This window comes from Cherax quadricarinatus, chromosome 36 (assembly GCF_038502225.1).
Source record: "Cherax quadricarinatus isolate ZL_2023a chromosome 36, ASM3850222v1, whole genome shotgun sequence".
Lineage (NCBI taxonomy): Eukaryota > Metazoa > Arthropoda > Malacostraca > Decapoda > Parastacidae > Cherax > Cherax quadricarinatus.
Window position 1 is genome coordinate 8335554 of NC_091327.1, and position 22384 is coordinate 8357937.

The 22384-nt window shown below is 40.8% G+C and overlaps 1 protein-coding gene across 1 annotated transcript in view; it reads left to right on the forward strand.

Annotated features, from left to right (window-relative positions):
• LOC128691320 (intersectin-1-like) overlaps positions 1–22384 on the forward strand; it is a 285912-nt gene that overhangs the window by 244123 nt on the left and 19405 nt on the right. The window contains exon 8 of the mRNA XM_070091639.1: positions 8605–8760. Within this exon, the coding sequence (XP_069947740.1) occupies positions 8605–8760 (156 nt within the window). The remainder of the gene's footprint in view (positions 1–8604; positions 8761–22384) is intronic.

A 22384-nucleotide genomic window follows, 5' to 3' on the forward strand; every position in this document is an offset into this window, starting at 1 on the left:
GTACATCCTGAAGTCTACTCAACAGTCTTTTATCTACCAATACATAATCCAACAAACTACTGTCATTTCGCCCTACATCATATCTTGTATACTTATTTATCCTCTTTTTCTTAAAATATGTATTACCTATAACTAAACCCCTTTCTATACAAAGTTCAATCAAAGGGCTCCCATTATCATTTACACCTGGCACCCCAAACTTACCTACCACACCCTCTCTAAAAGTTTCTCCTACTTTAGCATTCAGGTCCCCTACCACAATTACTCTCTCACTTGGTTCAAAGGCTCCTATACATTCACTTAACATCTCCCAAAATCTCTCTCTCTCCTCTGCATTCCTCTCTTCTCCAGGTGCATACACGCTTATTATGACCCACTTCTCGCATCCAGCCTTTACTTTAATCCACATAATTCTTGCATTTACACATTCATGTTCTCTTTTCTCCTTCCATAACTGATCATTCAACATTACTGCTACCCCTTCCTTTGCTCTAACTCTCTCAGATACTCCAGATTTTATCCCATTTATTTCCCCCCACCGAAACTCCCCTACCCCCTTCAGCTTTGTTTCGCTTAGGGCCAGGACATCCAACTTCTTTTCATTCATAACATCAGCAATCATCTGTTTCTTGTCATCTGCACTACATCCACGCACATTCAAGCATCCCAGTTTTATAAAGTTTTTCTTCTTCTCCACTGCAATGATGAGGGGCTATGTCCTGCAATTTAATACAGGTGCACAGGTAATTAAATCCAAAAAGGGGAAGTCTCAGGATGTTAGTCCATCTCCATCAGTTCTGCTTGTTGATTGGCAGGTGACCCTCTCTGTCATCCAAGAGTAGTGCTGGGAGCTGCGAGTCTAGTGATTACTGTTTGGACCGGAGCCCCGCACGTCACCTTTCGTGGGGGGGGAAGAAGGAGGGGAAGGGATAGCGGGAGCTAGACTGACCCTACCTTAACAAGCAGCCAGCAGTCAAACTGTCACTTTCGGCGTGGGGGATAAAAGGCGGTAATAGCGGGAGCTTGACTTACCCTACCTTAACAAGTAGCCGGCAATGAAACTATTGTTACTATATACTCCCTCGCTTCTCCTATCTATTGAACTTTTCCCTCACAGTTCGAAAGTAATTGTTGAAATTATGATATGGTAATATGTATTGAGTATGTGAGTACTGAGTATTGAGCATTTAGTCTAGGGTGATTAAGTGGCTTTTAAGAAGAGTCTTAAATTGATTTTCATATTTCATATTTTGGGGCCCTTTATGTGCATAGAGTTTTTACACAGTGTGATATGGACATGAGGTACATCAAAAAGAGATCTGTGTCTTGTGTTATGGTCATGTGTCCTATTAAGGTTGGTGAGGAGAAGTTTGAATGGAGGGTTTATATTTGCATGTATTGTTCTGTGTGTGTAGTAGGCACATGAATAAGTATGGGTGTTCTTAATGGTGAGCAAATTTAGACTTTTGAAAATTGGCAGAGTATGCTGTCGGGAGTGGGAATTTGTTATTCTGACTGTTGCCTTTTGCTGGGTTATTAGAGGTCTTAGGTGATTTAATGTTGTTGAACCCCATGCACAAATTCCGTATGTGAGGTTAGGGTATATGAGTGAATGGTACAGTGCGAGGAGATCTGATTATGAAACATAGTACTGTATCTTTGATAGTATGCCTACAGTCTTAGAGATTTTCTTGGTGATTTGTTGTACAGTGGACCCCCGCATACCGTCGCCATCACATAACGTACAATCCGCATACCGCTCGCTTTTATCGCAAAAATTTTGCCTCGCATACCGCTCAAAAACCCGCTCACCGCTCTTCCTCCGAGACACGTCCAATGTGCGCCCTTAGCCAGCCTCACATGTGCCGCTGGTGGCATTGTTTACTAGCCTGCCTCCGCGGTAACATCCAAGCATACAATCGGAACATTTCGTATTATTACAGTGTTTTTGGTGATTTTATCAGCCAAATAAGTGACCATGGGCCCCAAGAAAGCTTCTAGTGCCAACCCTACAGCAATAAGGGTGAGAATTACAATAGAGATGAAGAAAGAGATCATTGATAAGTATGAAAGTGGAGTGCGTGTCGCCGACCTGGCCAGGTTGTACAAGAAACCCAAATCAACCATCTCTACTATTGTGGGCAACAGAAAGGCAATCAAGGAAACTGTTCTTGCCAAAGGTTTAACTGTGTTTTCGAAACAGAGATCGCAAGTGATGGAAGATGTTGAGAGACTCTTATTGGTGTGGATAAATGAAAAACAGCTAGCAGGAGATAGCGTTTCTCAAGCAATCATAAGCGAAAAGGCTAGGAAGTTGCATGAGGATTTAATTAAAAAAAATGCCTGCAACTAGTGATGATGTGAGTGAATTTAAGGCCAGCAAAGGTTGGTTTGAGAGATTTAAGAAGCATAGTGGCATACATAGTGTGATAAGGCATGGTGAGGCTGCCAGTTCGGACCACAAAGCAGCTGAAAAATATGTGCAGGAATTCAAGGAGTACATAGACAGTGAAGGACTGAAACCTGAACAAGTGTTTAATTGTGTTGAAACAGGCCTGTTTTGGAAGAAAATGCCAAGCAGGACCTACATTACTGAAGAGGAAAAGGCACTCCCAGGACATAAGCCTATGAAAGACAGGCTTACTTTGTTGATGTGTTCCAATGCTACTGGTGATTGCAAAGTGAAGCCTTTATTAGTGTATCACTCTGAAACTCCCAGACTGTTCAGGCAAAAGAATGTCCTCAAGGAGAATTTGTGTGTGCTGTGTTGGGCAAACAGTAAGGCATGGGTCACTAGGGACTTTTTCTATGACTGGTTACACCATGCATTTGCCCCCAATGTGAAAGATTACCTAACTGAAAAGAAATTAGAACTTAAGTGCCTCCTGGTGTTAGACAATGCCCCTGGTCATCCTACAGACGTGGCAGAGCGACTTTATGGGGACATGAAATTCATTAAGGTGAAGTTTTTGCCTCCTAATACCACTCCTCTCCTGCAGCCCATGGACCAGCAGGTTATTGCAAACTTCAAAAAACTGTACACAAAAGCTCTGTTTGAAAGGTGCTTTGTAGTGACCTCAGAAACTCAACTGACTCTAAGAGAGTTTTGGAGAGAGCACTTTAATATCCTCAATTGTGTAAACCTTATAGGTAAGGCTTATGAGGGAGTGACTAAGAAGACCTTGAACTCTGCTTGGAAAAAAACTGTGGCCAGAATGTGTAGACAAAAGGGATTTTGAAGGGTTTGAGGCTAACCCTGAGAGGATTATGCCAGTTGAGGAATCCATTGTGGCATTGGGAAAGTCCTTGGGGTTGGAGGTTAGTGGGGAGGATGTGGAAGAGTTGGTGGAGGAGGACAATGAAGAACTAACCACTGATGAGCTGATAGATCAACTTCAACAGCAAGAGGCCAGACCTGAGGAAACTGGTTCAGAGGAGGGGAGAGAGAAATTGAAGAAGTTGCCTACTACAAAGATTAAGGAAATCTGTGCAAAGTGGCTTGAAGTGCAAACCTTCATGGATGAAAATCACCCTCACACAGCTATTGCAAGCCGTGTTGGCAACCTGTACACTGACAGTGTTGTGAAACACTTTAGGGAAGTCATAAAGGAACGAGAGGTACAGGCCACTATGGACAGATATGTTGTGCGAAAGAAGTCCAGTGACTCTGAAGCTGGTCCTAGTGGCATTAAAAGAAGAAGGGAAGTAACCCCAGAAAAGGACTCGACACCTCAAGTCTTAATGGAAGGGGATTCCCCTTCTAAACACTAACACTCTCTCTCCCCTCCTCCCATCCCATCAATCACCAGATCTTCAATAAAAGTAAGTGTCATGTAATTGTGCATGCCTTTTTCAGTTTGTGTGTATTAAAATTAACATTTCATGTGGTAAAATTTTTTTTTTTCATACTTTTGGGTGTCTTGCATGGATTAATTTGATTTCCATTATTTCTTATGGGGAAAATTCATTCGCATACCGACCATTTCGCATAACAAAGAGCCCTCTTGCACGGATTAAAGTCGCTATGTGGGGGTCCACTGTATATGTGTCTGAAACTTAAGGTTACTGAGGTGAAGCAGGAGGAGGCAGGATCACAGTGGGACCTGCCACTAGTGTAAGTAGGTCGTCGTCCAAAGGTTGGGCAAGCGTTGAAGTCTTTGTACCAAGATCCCATGATGGACTGAACACATCGATTCTAGGTTGAGGGACTGATTACCTCAAACTTCTCCTCTCCTTACCCATTTCTACTTTGTATTGGACTGATGAAGCCACTGTGTGGCAAAACGTTTCTGCAATAAAGATTCCTAATTGTTGCATAAGTGTCTCAGTTCTTCAACTTGTTGGTTTTCTAAGCCATTCATCACATCTGTCAGACACTGCAACATCATGGGATCTTGGTACAAAGACTTCAACGCTTGCCCAACCTTTGGACGACAACCTACTTACACTAGTGGCAGGTCCCACTGTGATCCCGCCTCCTCCTGCTTCACCTCATCAGACTGCAGTATATAAGCCACCTCTCTGGCCCTATGCTGCATTTCCTACAGGAGTGATGGACTGAACACATCGATTCCAGGTTGAGGGACTGATTACCTCAAATTTCTCCTCTCCTTACCCATTTCTACTTTGTATTGGACTGATGAAGCCACTGTGTGGCGAAACGTTTCTTCAATAAAGATTCCCATATGTGGCATAAGTGTCTTAGTTCTTCTCCCTGTGGGATACCAACTGTAATTGGCTGTGCGGAAGAGTTTGCTCCATTTGTGTACAAATATTGGCTTCTGTTGCTGAGGTATGACTAGGTTGTTGAGGGAGTGCCCTCTTATACCATAGTGCGACAATTTTTTGTGGAGCAAGTCATGATCAACTGTATCAAAAGCTTTATGTAAATCAATGAAGATCCTCAGTGGGACCTCTTTTTTCTCTAGTGCAGTGTACATTTGTTCTAGCATGTGTATAATAGCATCATTTATATTTTTGTTAGGCTTGAACCCAAATTGACAGGGATTGAGTATGTTAGGTAAGACACATACGCAACAGTTAGGTATCTTTATTTCGAAACGTTTCGCCTACACAGTAGGCTTCTTCAGTCGAGTACAGAAAAGTTGATTGAAGCAGAAGATACTTGAAGACGATGTAATCAGTCCATCACCCTTGAAGTTTTGAGGTGGTCAGTCCCTCAGTCTGGAGAAGAGTATTGTTCCATAGTCTGAAACAATATGGAGTTGAAGTGACAGGATGGAGCCTATATACCACCAGGAGGTGAGATGTAGGCCACTAGTAGAGGTAAGAATGTTGTCGTTGGAAGGTCAGGTCCCTCTCAAATCCAGCCATTCTCACCAGTAGAAGTTGACAAAGTTGATTTCAGGTCTGTACCAAGATACCCTTGTGTTACAGTGTCTGACAGAGTGAACATTAAAATGGTATAAAATACCGACAGGTTGTTAGGTAAGACACATATGCAACAGTTAGGTATCTTTATTTCGAAACGTTTCGCCTACACAATAGGCTTCTTCAGTCGAGTACAGAAAAGTTGATAGAAGCAGAAGATACTTAATGTTCATTCAGGGATTGAGTATGTTGTGGGAGATGAGGTAGGAATAGATTCGCTTATGAATTAATTTTTCGAAGATTTTAGAGAGAGGGTTTAAGTTGGATATTGGCCTATAGTTATTCAAGTCTGTTTGGTCTCCTCCTCTATGGATAGGGGTGACCCTCGCTATTTTGAGAACTGTAGGGAAGGTAGAGGATTCGATGAATTTGTTGAAGAGTGTTGCAATGATTGGTGACAGCACTTGCGATGCTTTTTTGTATATGAAGGATGGTAGGGTATTTAAACCTCCTGTCTTGTTTTTTAGTGTGTTGATAATAAGGGAGACTTCTGTTGGGTTAGTCGGAGCTAGTAACAGTGTGTACGGGTAGTTGCCAGTGAGGTAGTCATTGGGTGGGGTATTTGAGCTTGGGATTTTATTGGCAAGGTTTTTTCCTATGGTGGAGAAGAATTCACTGAGTCTGTTTGCTGTTTCAGTTGGTTGGAGTTGGGGGTTCATCTGGTTTTGTTAGTTCAATTGTGCTATTTTGTGATATCTTTTTTGTTCCTAGAATTTCTGATAGGGTTTTCCAGGTTTTTTTTATATCACCTTTTAAGTTGGATAATCTGTTCTCATAATACAATTTTTTAGCCCTTCTTATCAGGCTGGTTAGGATTGACGAGTAACGTTTTGTTAGGTCTCTGGTTATATGACCCATTCTGTACTGTTTTTCATATTGGTGCTTTGTATTTATGGATTTGAGGATGCTGGGTGTTAGCCAGGGACTGTTTAGTCTCTTAGCTGTCATCTGTTTAGTTTTTTTAGGGCAGTGCTTGTTATAGAGGTATTGGGTCTTTTTTAGAAAATTATTAATATATTCATCAATATTTGTATAGATTTCTAGCTCAGTGTGCCAGTCAATGTTTGTCACTGTTGTTGTGAAGTTATTAATGGCTGACTCTTTGTGAAGTCTGAAAGTGACTTTAGTAGTGTATTGGGGTAATTTGCCTAGATTAGTTATGAGGAAGGTAAGGTAGTGGTCTGTCGTATTATCTGTGATTATGCCTGATTTTAAAGGGAATATGGTGTTGGTCCAGATGTGGTCTAGTAGGAAAACACTAGTCTCTGTAATTCTTGTAGGTTTTGTTACTGTTGGTAGCAACAAGCAGTTACTCATAGTGTTTGTGAATTCAGTAATGTGTGGGTCCTGGTCTTGCAGGAGATTTATACTGAAGTCACCTGAGAGTAGTAAGTGATCTTTATTCATGCATGCATCAGTTATCATACTTCCTAGGTTTTCACTAAAACGGCTAATGTTTGACTGTGGTACTCTGTAGATGTTTATCACTGTGAGAGGTTTTTGTAGGTTTTTGGATTTGAATTTAGCTATTATATATTCCCCATGTTCATCCCTTGTGCAAGTATTAGTGATACATTCTAGTTGATCTGAGTAGTGTACAGCTGTGCCACCCCCTTATTGATCTGGCCTACAGTTGTGTATGGCTGTGTAGCCAGGAATGGCATAGACATCTGTAGTATCAGGTTTTAGCCAGGTTTCGGTGAGAGTAATGATGGACATACTGGCATGAAGGGAATTTAGTAATGCTATGAGGTCATCGTAATGTTTGCTTAAAGATCTGATATTGTAGTTAAAGACAGTTATGTTGTTGTTGGCTCTGACTGTTCTGTGTAGTAATTACAGTTACATTACCAGAAGATACTAAAGTAACCCGGTCTGAAAATCAATTTAAGACTCTTCTCAAAAACCACTTAATCACCTTAGACTAAATGGTCAATACTCAGTATTCCCATACCCAATATGTATTCCCATATCATAATTTCAATAATTACTTTTAAACCTATTATCCAGTGTCGACATGAATATAGTTGAATCATTGTTTCATAAAAAGCATTTTTGAATATATGAATATATCTTTTGTTTTATATAAATTAGATTCACTTATAATTAATGGATCTACTGTACAACTGTGATATAATTCTTTAGTGTTAAGTAGTCAGTAAGCCAGTAATGTTAAGTTGGCCCATAATGCCTAGGCATAATAGAGGCTCTCTTTGCATTGCAACCCATTATTGTAAATACATAATCTCAGTGTACTATTTGCTAAGATATAAATAAATAAATAAAATAAAATAAAATAAAATAAAAGCACTCGACTTGTACTCGCTGGAATGCAGACGAGAGAGAGATATCATAATCTATACGTACTTGGAAAATCCTAGAAGGAATGGTCCCTAATCTGCACATGGCAGTCACTCCCTATGAAAGCAAACAACTGGACAGGCAGTGCAAAATATCCCCAATGAAAAGTAGGGGCACCATTGGTACACTAAGAGAAAACACAGTAAGTGTCCAGGGTCCAAGACTGTTCAGCAGCCTCCCACCATGCATAAGGGGAATTACCAATAGACCCCTGGCTGTCTTCAATAGGAAGCTGGACAGACATTTAAAGTTGGTGCAAGATCATCTGGGCTGTGGTTCATATGTTGGACTGCATGTGGCCAGCAGTAACAGCCTGGTTGATCAGGCCCTAATCCACCGGGAGGACTGGTCGTGGACCAGGCTATGGGGGCATTGATCCCTGGAATACCCTCCAGGTAGACTCCAGGTCCAGGTAGAGCCTGAACAAGTCAGAGAACCTGCCTACTCAATATTACTTTTCAAATTTTGTGCAGAATGTAATAATGTGGCCCGGTGGCCTGGTGGCTAAAGCTCCCGCTTCACACACGGAGGGCCTGGGTTCAATTCCTGGCGGGTGGAAACATTTCGACACGTTTCCTTACACCTGTTGTCCTGTTCACCTAGCAGCAAATAGGTACCTGGGTGTTAGTCGACTGGTGTGGGTCGCATCCTGGGGGACAAGATTAAGGACCCCAATGGAAATAAGTTAGACAGTCCTCGATGACGCACTGACTTTCTTGGGTTATCCTGGGTGGCTAACCCTCCGGGGTTAAAAATCCGAACGAAATCCTATCTTATCTTATCTTAATGTGGGTATATGTTCTAAACTTATTAATACTACTTCCCTATATTTATTTGTTTGATATTTTGCAGGTTAACGAAGCAGTAAGTCATAGGGACAACACTGATAAATTGGAGTTTATGCAGAGGCACGTCACCTGTGAAGGCTTACAAGAACGTTTAGTCTTCAACTCACTCACCAATATCCTCGGCCCAAGGAAGCTTCTTCATACTGGTGTATTACACAAGGTATCTCACCACTATCCAGTTTAACCCTTTCAGGGTCAGGAGGCCCTCTCCCAAACCTGTTTTCAGGGTCGGTAAAAATTAGAAAAAAAAAAATTATTATTTTTTCTCATGAAAAGATAGTGTTTTTTTTTTCTGAATTTTATAGGCTAAACAGAAAAATTTTACCATCAATACTTACCGAGATATGGAGGCATGAAGTTGACAGAAAATGACCGGCATACGGTAACATCGCCGACTGCTGGTCACCCGGTACAGGTCCTCCATCACAAATCCGGCATCACTGGGACCTGTAGTGTGCCGGATTACTGAGTTTGCCGAATTACAGAGTGGTTAGGTTAGAATACACTTAATAAAATTAGCCAACTTGACTTGCACAGTTCATTGAACATCGGCAAAAATCAAACATTTCCGCTACTTTGAGCTCAATTTCAAGGTACTTTTCGTCATGAAAGCAATCAAAATTATGTCTATTTCTGTAATATATCTTCCATTCTATCAAATGAGTCCAAAAAAATGAGAATACCACCATAAAAACCATACGAAAATATACTGCAAAGAGGCAGCTAATGGTTGAGAAGTTAACTCCCTTATTTATTGTCTGTATTTTTTATTTTTGTTGTACGTTAAGAAGCATCTTTCCATCATAAATTGCCCAAGTTTCAGTGAGATAGCCCAACAAACAACCGAGAAAAAAAAATATTTACCAAATATCATATATGGCAAGCCAAGCCAGGTACTGGAAATAAGTCACATAGTCTGACTTTCCTGGGTTATGCTAGGTTCTCTATACATACACTGCTATGTATGATAATCTATGTAACTGTATTTGTGTATACCAGAATAAACTTGTTTACTTCTAGTCTGTCAACTGGGTACAAGAAACTGCCCATTCACTTATTTCAACTACCCAATAAAGTGGTCAGAAATTGGCAATTTGGCCGATTTCACACAGATTTCAACAGATGCGCAAATTAACATTAAGATCGACAACACTCTAATTGCCAGGCATAATGAGGGCAAATTCCTAGGCCTATACCTCAACAACAACCTGAACTTCAGCACCTATATCCAACACATAACCAAAAAAGTATCCAAAACGGTTGGGATCCTCTCCAAGATACGATACTACGTGCCGCAAACTGCCCTTCTCACACTATACCATTCACTTATATATCCATACTTCACCTGTGCTATCTGTGCTTGGGGTTCAACTGCAGCAACACACCTAAAGCCAATAATAACCCAACAAAAAGCTGCAGTAAGAATAATCACTAAATCCCATCCCTGGCAACACACCCCCCCACTCTTCATAGATCTAAACTTACTCCCTGTTCAGTACATCCACACTTACTACTGTGCAATCTACATCTACAGGACCTTAAATTCCAATATTAACCTTGACCTAAAACGCTTTCTTGATAGTTGTGACAGAACCCACAGGCACAACACCAGACACAAACATCTCTATTACATTCCCCGTGTCCGACTAAACCTTTACAAAAATTCAATGTATGTCAAAGGCCCTAAAATCTGGAACACCCTACCTGAAAATTCTAAAACTGCAGACACATTCATCACCTTCAAAACTACCATCAGAAAACATCTTATCTCCTTGATACACCCTGTCAACTAATTATACGAATACCACCTGGTGGTTCACACTTACACTCACTCACCCATTTGACCATAAACAGAAATATCAATCTCAATCTCAAACTTATTAATCTTAACTAGTCATAAGTTGGCCTGTGATACTCCAATACTGAAACTATGTATAGTGCCAAAACAAAAGCATTCACATTGCTAAACTCACAAACTAGTATTTAGTCACTTAGCCATAATACCAACTTACCTCATAATTTTGTAATATTTTAAACTTAAGATTTAATCTAAGTCTGCCCAAAATGCCTAGCCATGCTAGGTGTTCTAGTGGTACACTCTGTAATTATTATTTTACTACATGTAAACCACACAATAACCAAATTCTGCAAACTCGGCATTGTAATCCTTATAGAGAATAAACTTTGATGCCAATTTCAAAATAGGGTCCAGAATAAACAATGCAGACATTCCTGGCGCTAAAATAACATTTTCTCTGTTCATTATTCCCGGCTACAGGCCCCTCTTATATTACTCTTGCTTTTCATTTGGAATTTTTATTCACAAAAAAATAGAAGATTTACTGTTATGCAGACTGCTGCATTATTGTAATAATTGTATAAATAATGTCAAGCCATTATTGACTCTGTATTGGACTGGCAGGCGGACAGGTATTGGACGGTGACATCATTTGTTTACTTGTGAGCTTCGCTAAAGAATAGAACATTTTCGCCACTGTGAGCACAATTTCAGGGTACTTTTCGTCATGAAAGCAATCAAAATCATATCTATTTCTGTAATATGTCTTTCATTCTATCAAATAAGACCGAAAAAATGAGAATACTATAACTATAACAACCATACAAAAATGTACCGCTAAGCAGCCGCTAATGGCTGAGAAGTGAACTCCGCTATTTATGGTCTGATTTCTTTCATTTCTGGTGTACGTGAAGAAGCATCTTTCCATGATACATTGCCCAAGTTTGAATAAGATAACCCAACAAACAACTGAGAGAATAATAATAATATATATAATAATAATAATAATATCTTTATTTACTACACATACATGTACAAGGTACACAGGCCTAGCTGACATCAGTGACATACTTCTGTATAGAAAGCTGCATGTTATGCTGAGTATTTCAAGAAAATTAGGTTAGTGCCCCAGGATAACACCCAGGTACCCATTTACTGATGGGTAAACATAGACAACAGGTGTAAAGAAACATGCCTAATGTTTCTACCCTGGCTGGGAATCGAATATTTACCAAAAATCATATATGGCTAACCCAAGCCAGGTACTAAAAATAAGCCACGTTGACTTTTTTTGGGTTATCCTAGGTTCGCTACACATATGCTGCTATGTGTGATAATCTATAGAGAGAAAATAACTTTTTTGTTTCAGGTTTATGGTGCAGTACGAGTGTATATCACAGTTAGCCCTGTGCTACACTCCGTTTTCTCTAATATAAGCCACCAAGACAGGGATAGGAGAATGGTATTTGTATACCATATCCTGTTCATACCTCTGTCGAACTGCTTAGTATTATGCCAAATATTATTCATTCTGGAGTATTTAACATGGCAGAAATTGTACACCAAATCCAGTCATTCCTGGAGTGGAACCACAGTCAATGGCATCCACTCCAAACCAACAGATACAGATACTAATGCCGGAAAAAAAATCCCCCCCCAGTACCAACAATACCACCAGTCCGATGACATTCTTCTTTGCAAATATACAGGGTCTAAAGCCAGCAACAAACAACAAAATACCTTTCATCCGTGGACTGCTTGCAGAGGCAAAGGCAATGTTCGCGGCTTTCACTGAGACCCACATAAAGGATCACTTAGACAACGAAATATGGATCCCAGGTTACAACCTATACAGATGTGACAGAGTGAACAGGCAAAACGGGGGGGTTGGCCTGTACTTTGCAGAGTCACTTGTTTGCACAGAACTGCTTAATGCCTCAAATGATGTAGTGGAAGTTTTAGCAGTAAAGGTCGAGAACCAAAACCTAGTCATTGTGGTAGTCTACAAGCCTCCGGATGCAACATCCCAGCAATTCCAGGAACAGCTGTTAAAAGTTGACCACTGTCTGGAAAATCTTCCAGCTCCTGCACCCAACATCTTGCTCCTGGGGGATTTCAACTTAAGGCACCTAAAATGGAGGAATATAGCAAATAATATTGTTGCAGTAATAACACCGGGAGGCAGCTCTGATGAAAACTCACACTCACACGAGCTTTTAAATCTCTGCACAAAATTCAATTTAAACCAGCAAATAATAGAGCCTACTAGACTGGAGAATACACTAGACCTCATCTTCACTAACAATGATGATCTGATAAGAAATGTCACCATATCAAAAACAATATACTCAGATCACAACATAATTGAGGTTCAGACATGTATGCGCAGAGCCCCAGACTGACAAAATGAGATTAGTCACGAGGGAGCATTCACCAAATTCAACTTCAATAACAAAAACATAAAGTGGGACCAAGTAAACCAAGTCCTAACCGATATAAGCTGGGAAGATATACTAAGCAACACAGACCCCAACTTATGCCTAGAACAGATTAACTTGGTGGCACTCGATGTATGCACAAGACTTATTCCTCTAAGAAAAAGGAGGAGTAGATGTAAAATAGAAAGAGGCAGGCGCTCTCTTTACAGGCGACGGAAAAGAATAACAGAGCGGCTAAAAGAGGTCAATCTATCTGAAATGCGTAGCGAGACACTGGTCAGAGAAATAGCAAACATCGAACTTAAGCTAAAGGAATCTTATAGGAGTCAGGAATCGCGGGAAGAACTAAAAGCCATAAATGAAATCGAAAGAAACTTAAAGTATTTCTTCTCCTATGCCAAATCAAAGTCGAGAACAACGTCCAGTATTGGGCCCTTACTTAAACAAGATGGGTCCTACACAGATGACAGCAAGGAAATGAGTGAGCTACTCAAGTTCCAATATGACTCAGTTTTTAGCAAGCCACTAACCAGACTGAGAGTCGAAGATCAAAATGAATTTTTTATGAGAGAGCCACAGAATTTGGTTAACACAAGCTTATCTGATGTTATCCTGACGCCAAATGACTTCGAACAGGCGATAAATGACATGCCCATGCACTCTGCCCCAGGGCCAGACTCATGGAACTCCGTGTTCATCAAGAACTGCAAGAAGCCCCTATCACGAGCCTTTACCATCCTATGGAGAGGGAGCATGGGCACGGGGGTCGTCCCACAGTTACTAAAAACAACAGACATAGCCCCACTCCACAAAGGGGGCAGTAAAGCAACAGTAAAGAACTACAGACCGATAGCACTAACATCCCATATCATAAAAATCTTTGAAAGAGTCCTAAGAAGCAAGATCACCACCCATCTAGAAACCCATCAGTTACACAACCCAGGGCAACATGGGTTTAGAACAGGTCGCTCCTGTCTGTCTCAACTATTGGATCACTACGACGAGGTCCTAGATGCACTAGAAGACAAAAAGAATGCAGATGTAATATATACAGACTTTGCAAAAGCCTTTGACAAGTGTGACCATGGCGTAATAGCGCACAAAATGCGTGCTAAAGGAATAACAGGAAAAGTTGGTCGATGGATCTATAATTTCCTCACTAACAGAACACAGAGAGTAGTAGTCAACAGAGTAAAGTCCGAGGCAGGCACGGTGAAAAGCTCTGTTCCACAAGGCACAGTACTCGCTCCCATCTTGTTCCTCATCCTCATATCTGACATAGACAAGGATGTCAGCCACAGCACCATGTCTTCCTTTGCAGATGACACCCGAATCTGCATGACAGTGTCTTCCATTGCAGACATTGCAAGGCTCCAGGCGGACATCAACCAAATCTTTCAGTGGGCTGCAGAAAACAATATGAAATTCAACGATGAGAAATTTCAATTACTCAGATATGGTAAACACGAGGAAATTAAATCTTCATCAGAGTACAAAACAAATTCTGGCCACAAAATAGAGCGAAACACCAACGTCAAAGACCTGGGAGTGATCATGTCGGAGGATCTCACCTTCAAGGACCATAACATTGTATCGATCGCATCTGCTAGAAAAATGACAGGATGGATAATGAGAACCTTCAAAACGAGGGATGCCAAACCCATGATGACACTCTTCAGGTCACTTGTTCTATCTAGGCTGGAATATTGCTGCACACTAACAGCACCTTTCAAGGCAGGTGAAATTGCTGACCTAGAAAATGTACAGAGAACCTTCACGGCGCGCATAACGGAGATAAAGCACCTCAATTACTGGGAGCGCTTGAGGTTCCTGAACTTGTATTCCCTGGAACGCAGGCGGGAGAGATACATGATTATATACACCTGGAAAATTCTAGAGGGACTAGTACTGAACTTGCACACGAAAATCACTCACTATGAAAGCAAAAGACTTGGCAGACGATGCAACATCCCCCCAATGAAAAGCAGGGGTGTCACTAGCACGTTAAGAGACCATACAATAAGTGTCAGGGGCCCGAGACTGTTCAACTGCCTCCCAGCATACATAAGGGGGATTACCAACAGACCCCTGGCAGTCTTCAAGCTGGCACTGGACAAGCACCTAAAGTCGGTTCCTGATCAGCCGGGCTGTGGCTCGTACGTTGGTTTGCGTGCAGCCAGCAGCAACAGCCTGGTTGATCAGGCTCTGATCCACCAGGAGGCCCGGTCTGTGACCGGGCCGCGGGGGCGTTGACCCTCGGAACTCTCTCCAGGTAAACTCCAGGTAATATTAGATCAATTGTGATAGGCAAATAAGCTGTAGTGTTGATATTAGCGTAATAATAAAGCATATTCTCCTGCTTCATGAAACTGAGCTCATGGCAACTGACAGTGGCTTCAAAGCCACCTTATCTTTAATGGATAATGTACTGTGTAGGTGCTTTACATAATGAGAAGCATTTCTTTTATTCACTGGAACCATGGCTAGTGCTAAAAGTAAGCAGGTTAAAACAATAAATGGAGAAAAAGAAATTGGAATGACTTATGCAGCAAGTAGTGCCACCAAACTGTACCAGCAGGTTGGTGTGGCGACCCTGGAAATTTGAAATTATGCTAGCCAAAATTAGTGCCGAATAACTGAAGGAACCGAATAACTGATTGCCGGATTTGTGATGGCGGACCTGTATTAGTTTATTTTATTTTTTAGGTACTATTTTCTAATATTTTTTTATTTTTTTTTTCAAAATATCTTTTATGGCCTGTGAGACCAATATGAGCACCATTTTGTAAGTTTTTTCTGTTTCTATACTACACAATAACTGCATAAACACTGTTGTCACTGTTTTGTTTACAAAACATATTTACACAAACGAACAATACAAAATGTTGTTTATTACTATTTTTCTATACTTTATATACACATATACAGTCACAGGACATGTTTTTAGAAGTTCTGCAGCCTGTGGAGGTCTTTGAAACATGGTGTCATGCACAATTGTGTTTTACACTCCTCACACATAAAATGAGTGTGTCTGCATTGTTGTGGGCGTTTTTTTGTATATGCACAGACGTAACACCTCTTCTGAGCCTTTTTCTTGAAAGCAGTAGCAGGCAGTTTTGTTAGGAAGTGATCACCATGCTTCAGATGAGAAGGTAGTTGTTGATAATTACGTGGGCGGTTTTCTATTGCAGGTGCTGTTCCTTGGTACTTGATTATTATTTGTCTGATGACAGACAAACAAAATTCGCCACATGCTGGTTTGTTTCTGGTCCTCATCTTATATATATTATAAGCATTGAGCATGGAAATGTCCAGAAGATGGAAAAAGAGTTTTGTGTACCACTTATAACTCTTGCAAACACAATCAGCAAACCCAATCTGCATGTCACATTTGCCCACTGAATGCATATTGAGGGTGTAATCAATCACAGCTGCAGGTTTTAGAATGGGTTCATTGCTTTCTCTATGCTGCCTGCCGGTGTCTGCCATTTCATTAGGGTGAACTGATGACAACAGTGTGACATCTCGTTTGTCATGCCACTGAAATGTCATGATGTCATTGGCAGCAAACACCTGCACCTCACCTCTGCGAGTGCCAGTGTCGAACCTGGGCATATGTTTACAATTTGCATGCACTGTACCACACACATCTGTCATGTTCACTCGCAAGAAATCACTGAGTAAGGAGCTTGTGTACCAGTTATCAGTATATAATATATGTCCCTTACCAAGATATGGTTCCATCATTGTTCTAACCAGATCACCGGAGATACCCAGTAACTTCCTAGTATCTCGCAATGTATTACTTCCATTGTACACAGTTATATCCAATACAAGACCACTTTAACAATCACAAATCACAAACAACTTTATACCAAAGTGTTTCCTCTTGCTTGGTATGTATTGCTTGAATGAAAGTCTTCCTTTGAACAGAATCAAAGACTCATCAATAACAAGCTTCCTGAAGGGATAAAAATACATATTGAATTTCTGTTTCAGATACACAAACACATTCCTAATCTTATATAACCTGTCGTTTCTGTCAGGCCTGGTTTTGTCTGAGAAGTGAAGCATACGTAATAGTAGCACAAATCGATTCACTCCTATTATATCACTGAAGCCTGGGGTTGCAATCAGGCGGTCTGTTGACCAGTATGATTTCACAGTGTGCTTATGCACATGTGGTATAAACATTATTGTGGCAAACAAAAGATACATCTCAGCCACAGTTGTCTCCTTCCATTGGTGTAGGCGTGAGTTTGGTGAAAGTATTGTGTTTGCCATGGTGTACTCATAGTATCTGTTGCTTTCCCTGACAATAATTTCCATGAGGGGTTCGTCAAAGAATAACTCGAAACATACCAGTTCAGTGGCATTGTTCCCAAGTGTACAAGATGGCTGATGGCCAATCCTCATCACTTTCATCAAAGTGATGGGGATTGGGAACAAAATTGGCAACTTCCTGCCAATCCCAGGTGCAGTTTGCTGGTGGGTACTGGATATTGACAGGTGGTTGTGGTTGTGGAGGTTGTGGTTGTGGAGGTTGTGGTTGTGGAGGCTGGTGTGGTGGGTGGGTGGGGGATGGGGGCCTTTGTTGTAAATCAGGTGAGGCAGCAGCATGGGTGGCAGTGTGGTTGGCAGCATGGCCCACTGCTGGTGCCTCATGGCCGGCACCACCACTACCACCACCATGCACATTTTCCATCTCAATTGCAACACTATCATCTTCATTTTCACTGTCTGTTCCTGTTGTACAGCCACGGGATGTATTCCGAGATGTACTCTTTCCCCTTGGAATAGTATATGGCACGCTACCAGAGCGCATATATTGTCGTATATACTGATGCTTCACTGGAGAATATTCCACTTCACTATCAATACTGGAACTGTTTTCAAGAGCTTGTGGTTAATATTCACTATTACTATCATCACCAATGCTCACATCTGAGTCCGGGATTTGGGAAAATAGGAGTTTCCTCTTTGATTCTGGTACAACTGAACGTGAACAAGACGGCCCAGCAGCAGAGGTGTAAGGCTGAGGGCCGTCTGGGTTTTCCTTACTATTACCGGTATTATGGTCATTAGAAAATATCTACCTGGATGAGGACTAAAAAACTTACACTAAACATTAACAAAACCTACTTCATTCAGTTTGGTAACAGAGCCACAGATGTCCCTCTTAACATAATGATAAACAGATCACCTATCACAAAGCTAACAGAGGGAAAATTCTTAGGAATCCACCTTGACAATAGACTCAATTTTCAAACACATATACAACAAATTTCTAAGAAAATTTCCAAGACCGTAGGCATACTATAGAAGATACGGTACTATGTTCCACAGTCAGCCCTCCTGGCCCTATATCACTCGCTTATTTACCCCTATCTCACCTATGGAATTTGTGCATGGGGCTCAACAACAATTAACCATCTCAGACCACTGATTACCCAACAAAAGGCTGCTGTCAGAATGATAACAAATTCCCACTACAGGCAGCACACTCCACCAATATTCAAAACACTAAACCTACTCACCATACAAAACATCCATACTTATTACTGCACCTATTACATACATAGAACACTTAACTCTGATATTAACCCTCCCCTCAAACATATCCTTGCCAACCTCAACAGAACACATGACCATAACACAAGGCACAGATCACTCTTTGATGTTCCTCGTGTCCATCTCACGGTATGCAAAAACTCAATGCACATGAAAGGCCCTAAAATCTGAAATTCATTACCTGTAAATATAAAAGAAACACTACCTGTTTATAAATTCAAGTCTCTTCTCAAAGATCACTTACTCACCCAAAACCAAATAAATACTGAATAACTAAACCTTATAAATTGTATATCTTAAATGTTTCTCATAATTATATCACATAAATGTTAAACCTAAGACCCAATCTAACTTTGTTATTTTTTAAATACACTACCTAAGAGAATACTCCATTCTACTGAATGTACAGCAATGCATGCAACCATATGACCTGTCTTTGTAATACTCATTTGTGCTTTATTGTTATCTGTTTATAACAATGTTTTATCACTGATTACATCATTGCTTAGTTAATCTTAAGTTAATTTTAAGCCTGCCCGTAATGCTATGCATACAAGTGGCTTTGGCATACTACTCTTACCTGTATTTTTTTTGTAGCTCTGTATGTATGTTCAAATTATTAAATAAATAAATAAATAAAAATAAGAAACTGCCAATTTACCCATTTCAACTACCCAGTAATGTGGTCAGAAATTTGCAATTTCGCCAGTTTCATGAAAATTAAAAAATATGGCAATTTCAAAATAGGCTTCACAATGAACAATGCAGACATTCCCAGTTCTAAAATAACATTTTCTTTGTTCATCAGTCACGTCTCCAGGCCCCTCTGATATTACGCTTGCTTTCTATTTTGAATTTTTATTCAAACAAAAAATAGAAAATTTACTGTTATGCAGACTACTGCAATATTGTAATAATTGTATAAATAATGTCAACTCATTCATGACTGCATATTAGAATGGCTACTTGGACATTTATTGGAAAATAACATCATTTGTTTACCTTTGAACATTGGCAAAAATCAAACATTTCCCCTACTTTGAGCTCCATTTCAAGGTTCTTTTCATAGTAAAACCAATCAAAATCACCTCTATTTCTATAATATGTTTTCCATTCTATCAACAGAGACCAAGAAAACGAGAATACAATCATAAATACTATACTAAAATAGACCACAAATTCGGCATTTTAATTAAAAAAAAGCTGTCGGAGTTTTTTTCTCATTATGCACTGCATGCTGCAGGATTTTTTTTATATGGTGCACACTGACCACACATACCCATTCTCTCACATGTGGGCCTACCAGTTTTTTCCTGCTTGATTTGAAGCCGCTAGAATTTATGAGTATATATATGTCAAAAATGGTGGCTCATAAAACATATATATACTACCAAAACAGTCAGAGGGTTAAGGAACCTCCCTTGTGGGGGAAAGACACATCCTGAAATTTCGTTTGTATCCAGAATCGAAAAATAGACCGAACGACAGTTCGTATCCTGAAAAGTTCGCATGATGGGGAGTTCGTAAGCAGAGGTTCCACTGTAGTCACAATCACACCGGCAGATGAACATTTTCACCTGCCTGGGTCATATACTATTGTCTAGAAATATATACAAAGCATTTATAGGTCCCAGCAATGTTTTAGACACACTGGAGCATACCTTGATGCATGGAGTTATGGCAAGTGTCAGTCAGCTGCTGACAAGCAGTGACACTTGATGAATGTGCATTCAGGGAACCCTCACTTTATTTGTTTTCACTTTTACACACAAACATGTCTATCTGTCTGTCTGTCTGTGTCTGTCTAGCTCTGCTTATCTGTCTGTCACGTTGCTCGCATGCCAGACCACCGGCTGCCAAAGAAACTCTTGTTTGGCGAACTGCAGCATGGAAAGCGCTCTCAAGGAGGCCAAAGGAAGCACTATAAGGACACCCTTAAGACTGCTCTGAAAGCTTTCAACATCAACCACACCATGTGGGAGCTGATAGCTCAGGACAAGAATGACTGGTGAGCAGTTGTCCAGAAAGGGGCAACATGCTGCGAGGCAAGCAGAATCTCACTAGCTGAGCAGCGCAGGCAGGCGAGGAAGACCAGAGCCATCAGACCCCTCGATGCCGCCACCCTTCCCTGTCCACACTGCCAGAGAACATTTCGTGCGCGGATTGGCCTGACAAGTCATCTGCGTACCCACCAACTTCGACCCCAGGATGACTAGATGGTCCTTGTCAAATCGACGGACAAACAACACACAACATCTGTCTGTCTAGCTCTGCTTGTCTGTCTTTCTGTCTGCCTGTGTGTGCCTGGAGTATATATGAAACTCCTTGAAGAATGGTGTTATGACAAGTGTCATTAAACTGTTGACAGCCCAGTGACACTTGATAAATGTGCACTGCTCCAGGGAGCCCTTGCTTTATTTGTTTTCACTGTTACACATGGACATGTCTGTCTGTCTATCTATCTATCTGTCTGTCTGTCTGTCTGTCTAGCTCTGCTTATGTCTGTCTAGCTCTGGTTTTTCTGTCTGCCTGTGTGTGTCTGTCTAGCTTTGGTTATCTGTCTTTCTGTCTGCCTGTGTATATCTGTCTTTCCATCTTCTTGTCTCTGTCTCAGGGAGCAGCTCATAAAACTGTTAGTTTACGAGCCACTTCCTGATTCCTTAGCAAGTAAAAATGCATATTGCATCATAGTTATTTATGTTTTATATCTACAAGTACAGTATAGCACTTTGCCTGGAATTTTTGGGTTTCCTAGGTAATTTACACTGGAGAGTTTACCTGGAGTTTACCTAGAGAGAGTTTACTTCTTTGCGAAGGTTACAATATTTTTTTTTTTTCATTACCACATCAGCTGATTCCCACCAAGGCAGGGTGACCCGAAAAAGAAAAACTTTCATCATCATTCACTCCATCACTGTCTTGCCAGAGGGGTGCTTTACACTACACTTATAGAACTGCAACATTAACACCCCTCCTTCAGAGTGTAGACACTGTACTTCCCTTCTCCAGGACTCAAGTCTGGCCTGCCAGTTTCCCTGAATCCCTTCATAAATGTTACTTTGCTCACACTCCAACAGCACATCAAGTATTAAAAACCATTTGTCTCCATTCACTCCTGTCAAATACGCTCACGTACACTTGCTGGAAGTCCAAGCCCCTTGCACACAAAACCTCCTTTACCCCCTCCCTCATTCTGTTTTGTTCCATTCTCTCTCAATGTCTGAACCACCTCAACAACCCATCCTCAGCCCTCTGAATAATAGTTTTGGTAATCCCACACCTTCTCCTAATTTCCGAACGATGAATTCTCTGCATTATATTCACACCACACATTGCCCTCAGACATGACATCTCCACTGCCTCCGGCCTTCTCCTCATTGCAACATTCATCACCTATGCTTCACGCTCATACAAGAGTGTTGGTACAACTATACTCTCATACATTCCCCTCTTTGCTTCCACAGACAAAGTTCTTTGTCTCCACAGACTCCTAAGTCCACCACTCATTCTTTTCCCCTCATCAGTTCTATGATTCACCTCATCCTTCATAGACCCATCTGCTGACACGTCCACTCCTAAATATCTGAATACATTCACCTCCTCCATACTCTTTCCCTCCAATCTGATATCCAATCTTTTGTCACCTGATCTTTTTGTTATCCTCATAACCTTACTCTTTCCTATATTCACTTTTAATTTTCTTCTCTTACATACCCTACCAAATTCATCCACCAACCTCTGCAACTTCTCTTCAGAATCTCCCAAAAGCACAGTGTCATCAGCAAAGAGCAACTGTGACAACTCCCACTTTGTGTTTGATTCTTTATCTTTTAACTCCACACCTCTTGCCAAGACCCTTGCATTCACTTCTCTCACAACCCTATCTATAAATATAGTGAACATCCACAGTGACATCACACATCTCGTCTAAGGCCTACTTTTACTGGGAAATAATCTCCCTCTCTCCTACATACTCT